The sequence below is a fragment of the Austrofundulus limnaeus genome, unplaced genomic scaffold (genome assembly GCF_001266775.1).
Source record: "Austrofundulus limnaeus strain Quisiro unplaced genomic scaffold, Austrofundulus_limnaeus-1.0 Scaffold8, whole genome shotgun sequence".
Lineage (NCBI taxonomy): Eukaryota > Metazoa > Chordata > Actinopteri > Cyprinodontiformes > Rivulidae > Austrofundulus > Austrofundulus limnaeus.
In genome coordinates this window covers 4,571,082-4,577,604 of record NW_013952410.1, presented here as the reverse complement: position 1 = coordinate 4,577,604, position 6,523 = coordinate 4,571,082, and the positions used below count along the sequence as shown (strand labels likewise).

The following is a 6,523-nucleotide window of genomic DNA, read 5'->3' as shown; positions in this document are numbered from 1 at the left end:
CAGCTCTGAGACCAGCACCTTGGACAGAGACAGAACGCGGCTTTTCATGTCAGAGTGCTATAAATACAAGAAAACACATTTCTTTTAATGCTATAAAAAGACGGTTTTGCTGCCGAAAAAATGAAAACAAGAGCTTCTATTAATCATCCATTTTCAGTTGAATTTTGCAACGAATAGAATAAAGCAAATTATGTAAAACCTGCAGGTTTTATTCATTTTGACGCACAAGAATCAGTTTGTCTGTGTTTGAAATCCGACGTGAATGTGTGTTTGTTGCAGAGATCCCTCAGTGTGCGGGCTGCAGTCAGCACATCCTGGATAAGTTCATCCTGAAGGTGTTGGACCGACACTGGCACTCCAAGTGCCTGAAGTGCGCGGACTGTCACACTCCGCTGGCCGACAAATGCTTCTCCCGGGCGGGCAGCGTCTACTGCAAGGAGGACTTCTTCAAGTCAGTGTCCTCTCCTTTTCTGTTCCCATCATCTAAACTGTTCTTTGTTCTTATTATTTCTCGCCTATTTCTCATAATATTTACTCATAATCTGCATTTTTTTTACTTTCAAAAAATGCAACCTTGAATAGAAATTGTTTAAATTAAATCTGTTATACAATGTAAAGTCAATCCTGTGATTGTGTGTCTGTTAGCAAAAATATCTCATGAACCACTGCGCAGATTTTAATGATTTTTTAAAAAAAGATTATCTTTGGGTGCACATTAGTACAAAAAGTTCATCTTTGGTAGATTATTTCTTTGTTGTAAATGTTTCTTGGCAATAAGTGACTGGCAGCACCTGCCAGAAACTCAAAAAAGAGCCAATAGCAGCAACAAAATAAGCCTTTTCAAAGAGAAAATTTGACAAAATTTTCATGTGCGCAACCCACACTCAGCTCTGTTGCTCATCCCACAGACGCATGTTCCTTACAAATGTGGCACCATTTTAAAAGTGAAATTAATAGATTTTACAACAGATTTATTGCCAAGGATTATTACAACAAAGAAATAATCTACAAATATCCTTACTTTTATTTATAAGCTCAAACGGCTGCTGCAGCCAACTGACTTTAGAAAACAGAAAAAGGACCTAAATTTAGCTAATTTTACAGATGATCCGAAATTCAGGGTGGTAGTAGCTGAGAATAATTTGAGTGTGTGATATCTTTTGCCAATATTCTGTCGGTTAGCAAAATATCTCATGAATAAAGGATGGATTAGTGCCTCTAAAACTCATTAATTAGACCTTGGCCAAAAAAAATAGTTATAACATAAAAATATAGCTAAAGCTTGATATGGTAGCTCAGAGTTATCCCCCCACATGCTCTGAGCGCTAACATACCGGAGTAAATACTGCCTCTGATTATGAATACCTTGATAGGTTTCAGCAAAATGGCTACAATATCGCTGATATTTTTTAACTTTGGCCAAAAATGATGGCGGGCAACCTAAAGAAGTGTTGAAACAAAACACATCTGGTAAACAGCTGCCTAAATTGCATTTTGATTGTGTTTATATACTTATTTATCTTGTGTAATTTGCACATATTTCACCACATTAGTCACCCATGAAGTAGGAAAAATTTCTCCCTTTTCCATATCTCACTTAAAGCTTCGAATGCAAAATCCTTTTATTTCCTCTGTCTTCTCACCATTTTTTATTATTTTTTTAATGATTGGATTTTAGAAGCATTACTGAAGAAAATTGAGTTTGACTTTCATCCAAAACAGGATCAGCAGATCCTGAGCTTTTTACTAAATCACGCTTGAAAGGTTTTAATGCTTCAAAGCTCGAACGAGACCTGAGGAGCTCCGGAAGTCTAAAGTGTGTTAGCTGACCCCAGGCACGTGTGTGTCTGTGGGGCCAGCGGGGGGCAAGTTGAAACTGTTTTTTTAACGTGGAAAGGAAAAAGGAAAAAAAAACAGAGTGGGAGATTTTTATTGGAGATATGCTGGTTTATATTTTTCCATGGTGTGATTTAAAGCTTCTCCTGAGTCAGTGTTTTATTGGTTCTCCTCAGGGTGTGTTTACTGTGCAGCCTTCCTCCTCCTCTTCCTCCTCCTCTTTAGCTCTCCATATTTCATCATGCAAACACATAAGCATGCAAACATGCACAGCTCATACATTACATCGATCCCGTCCATCAATCAAACTGCTTGGACATCTATTGTTAAAAGAAATGCCCTTCATTGTGGATTTTTTTCCCCTCCTCCTCCAGCTCCTCGACAGCTGGAGCTTCTAATAATTCAGACACTTATATGCATTTAAAGAAAAAAAAACAGTCTGCTCATTAATAATGCCCCATCCTGTTTTTTTCTTCAGGCGCTTTGGAACAAAGTGTGCGTCATGCCAACAGGGCATCCCTCCGACGCAGGTGGTGCGAAAGGCGCAGGACTTTGTGTATCACCTGCACTGCTTCGCCTGCATCATGTGCAGCAGGCAGCTGGCCACCGGGGACGAGTTTTACCTCATGGAGGACGGCAGGCTGGTGTGCAAGGTGGATTATGAGACGGCCAAACAGAATGGTAAGCGCTCAGAGTGTGTTCACAGAACCTGCAGCCTCATGTGTGATATTCTGCTGAAAGCCCCCCCACGCCCGACTTGAATGGGCTGCATCAGAATTGCAGAGGAGCATGATAGATCAAGCTGTATGCACTCCTCAGCGCAGTGAAATAACTTGTGACTGTGGATCGTTGGTGTTTGTCATCTGGGTGTGTGTGTGCGCGCGCTCTGTCCCTCCCTCTCCTCGGAGATTTCCATGCATCTCTGATTGATTATGTAAAGTGAACCAGTGCTCTTATATGGTGCGGCTCCAATAACTCCTCTCCTCTGGCACTGAGTAGATTTATGTCCTCTGCTGTGGGAGCGGGACAGATGCACAAGGACAATAATACACTGCCACGCGTGGCCGTTCACTTCATTTAACACACAAACACTCGTCACGAGAAGGTTGCACGGGCCACAGGCTGTGGAGATGCCACTCACATTTGTCGTGGTGTTTTTTTTTCTTCTTTTTTTCCAGATGACTCGGAGGCGGGGACCAAGCGACCGAGGACCACCATCACCGCTAAGCAGCTGGAGACCCTAAAAAGTGCCTACAAGAACTCGCCGAAGCCGGCACGCCACGTCCGAGAGCAGCTGTCCTCAGAGACGGGGCTGGACATGAGAGTCGTGCAGGTAGACAGTTTTAGTTTTGAATGATTTCTGTTTCTACTTAACTGTTAGAAATTAACGAAGGCTCTGCTTGTAGGGAATTGTATTTTCCTTATATCTTAAAGGAGACATATCATGCTTTTAAATCCTTCTTTTTCACATTTAAATCATCAGTTGGGGTCCATATGAAGTGGACCTGCAATGCTTTGGTCTGAATTCCTCCTTATTGCAACTCCACAAGCCCCTCTTTCATCTGTCTCAGCTCAACTCATTTTGAGGCTGTCTCTTTAAATCCAAACAAGGCACTTCAAGCCCCACCCCACTTCAGACCGGTCCATTCCAATTTGATAGAAGGGTTTACGACTATATAGCGGCACAGAAACTTTTTATTTACAAATTAATTAAAATATGTCAACAATAGAAGACTTGTCCATCCAGCCTTACATGTTGGAGCCAGAGCCTGAGGAGAATGAAGACTATCAAATTGTAGTTGGTAAGTCCAGACCTTATTTAGAAGTTCTGTTGAAATGTAAAACATCATCAAAAATAGAGAAAATTGAACAGGTTGAAAAATATAATCCAAACAATATCTTTCCAGCCCTAGGAGAGACTAAATTCAACTTTTCTGCACTCCTACAGGCTCAGAGTAGGCTACACAACAAAATGTATTTAACGGCTAAAAAAATAGATTTTTGTATACGTCCGTTTTAACATATTTTTGCAAATGAGCTACTTTGGTTATTTAAAAAAAAGCTTTGTATGTTGATTCTATTTTTGCTTCTTTTCATCAGAAAATAAATTCCTTAAAGAACATTTTCGTTAGATCCCTTCAAGCTTCACATCATCTCCCTACCTTTTCTCCAGAATTCATTTTTTTCCTGAACCCTTTTGATTTTAAAGAGTCACCATCTCTCCCCTCAATAAAAGGAGTGGTGTCTTACATGTTCTCATGTCGGACTCGTCTCCTTATAGAGGTTCTTAACATTTGTAACCCTGTCACTCTGTTGAAGTCTATATGAAATTCAGACTCGGGGTTCTTGATTTCAGATAATGCGTGGGCAAAAGTTTCAAAGCAAAATATTTTCAATCTGCTCGTAACACTAAAGCCAGACTCGCAAAACTCCTCGACAGTGTTGCCTCTGTGTGATCGAAGCTAGAAGGCCTTCATTCAGAGATTCTGCTCTGATATTTTTTCTTACAATAATGTAACATTGCTCCTGTAAGAGCCTTGTTCGGTGTGTGGCCTACTTCGTTTGCTCTCTGTCCTGCTAAAAAGAACTTAATTGCATTCACAACCTGCCAGGAGGCTAATTCTGCTCAAATGGAAGCCTGCTGCTCCACTAACATGTAAACGCTGGATTAGAGAGGACCTGTCTTATTCTTAATTTGAAAAATCTCAGGTTAAATTCATGTTGATAAGGCTGTATCATTTAAAATAATCTGGAATCTCTTTATTTATATTAAAGGTTTTGGATTATTTTGAATTGAGATGTTTTAGTTGTTGCTTTTAGCTTCTTATTTCTCTTTCATCAGTCTGTCAAAGCTACATGCCAGCGTTTTAGACAGTGAAAAAAAATTGAATTTATTGAAACCCTATTTTAAAGATGTGATTTTTTGTCAGAAGTCATTGGCAGCACATTTAATGAAACTGTTTTTAATTTATCCTTTTGTCAGAAACAAAATAAGTGATTTATCAAAAATTACAAATGAAAACACAATTTACGCACACTCAATTTTATGTTTGAATTGAACCTTTTTATGACATTGCTTAACATTTACAATGAAAATATATATTTTTATGTTAGAAGATATTACTGAAATATTTAACACTAAACCACATACTGTATATTATCATTTATTATGATAATAACCTGCTGAATTAATACACATATAAAAACACCCTAAAGCATCTGATTATTAAATTTGAAAGACAAAATGTTTTTTTTTTGTGATATTTTGTATTTGTTGCAGCAAGTCTGTAATGTAAACAAAAATGCTAAATAATAAATTTGAATAAAGATTATGCTTTGCTTCAGGTTTGGTTTCAGAACCGGCGAGCCAAGGAGAAGCGTTTGAAGAAAGATGCGGGTCGGCACCGCTGGACCCAGTTTTATAAAAGTGTCAAACGCAGCCGGGGAGGAACCAAAGTGGAGAAGGAGAGCTCAGCCGACGACGCAGGACTTAGCGACAGCGAACTGAGCTTCAGAGGTAATTTAAATCAATCCATTTGTCTAACAGAGACGCACCTGGAAGGGAACGATCAGACAAGGTGTTGTGTTAAAAGGATTAACCTTCAAGCTGCTAAATGACAGGAGAATTACAGAGACTGAATGCACTTCTTTGTTGTTTGTTTTGCTGCTTTCTTTGTTTCGTCTCTCATGCAAACCCAAGCTTGCATTCTGAGTCCACATTTTCTCCAGAACTGTTGAAGCCTCTGTTTATCTGTGCGGTGAAGCTTATTGGAAATGAACAAATATGCATCGCTGGGATGCAAATGGCAATTTTAGACCTCCTTTTCTTATTAAATATTTGCAATTCCCATTTTGGATGGTTGTAAAAAGTCTCTGAGCCACTTTTCAAAAAAAGGCCATTTTTATGAGAAATGAAAACATGGTGACAGAAACTCTATAAAGCATGTGAGGCTTTTAGTCAATTAGAGAGAAAGCGCTCTGGGGCTTTGTTGTTGTACTGAAGTCGCACAGGGGATCGATTGGAGATGAAAACAAATATTTTGTGCTGCAGTAATTGCACACAGAGTTGCAGGTGTAGATTTGAGGCAGGGCTGTGGAGACCCTGCATTGTTGAAAACATGTGGCTCGTAAACAAGAGAAATGAGAAGCAGAACTTTATTTTTGATAGCTTTGATTTCACTCAAATGCATCTTTTTTTCAACTCTGTGCTGCTTTTATGAATCAAAAATTTCAGGTTGAAGGACATGAATTATTTCAGGATTTCAATGTTTTGGGAAAAAATTCCAGGAAAAGAGGTAGTCTGGTAATATTTTTTTTAATTAATAGTTAGCAATAGGATCAGCAGTCTTGGATAAACTGCAAAGTGATACTTGAGTAAAACTAGTATCTTACCACAAAATTAAAAGTCTCCTCTAGGAATATTACACAAGTAAAAGTTTTAAAGTATCTGACGTTATTTAAGTATTAAAAGTAAATTTTTGATATAAAATGTACTTAAGTACTAAAGGTAAAAATATTGAGTAAATGTGAGCTGTTAGAATGTGAAACATGACTTACTGGGAGGTAATTTTTGCATTTTTCTAAAGGCCGTAATGATTGTAATGTTATAGGCTGCCTGTTTCAGCTGGTTGTGTATCTCTAACACACACACACACACACACACACACACACACACACACACACACAC

General features: G+C 38.7%; 1 protein-coding gene across 1 annotated transcript in view; it reads left to right on the top strand.

The window, feature by feature from the left end:
* Positions 1-279: 279 nt before the first annotated feature.
* Positions 280-6,523, top strand: part of lhx4 (LIM homeobox 4) — a gene marked incomplete at its 5' end in the record, with an annotated part of 13,414 nt that continues 7,170 nt past the window's right edge. Inside the window, 4 exon segments of the mRNA XM_014000786.1 lie at positions 280-451; positions 2,315-2,517; positions 3,015-3,169; positions 5,182-5,353. Coding sequence (XP_013856240.1) covers positions 280-451; positions 2,315-2,517; positions 3,015-3,169; positions 5,182-5,353 — 702 coding nt within the window.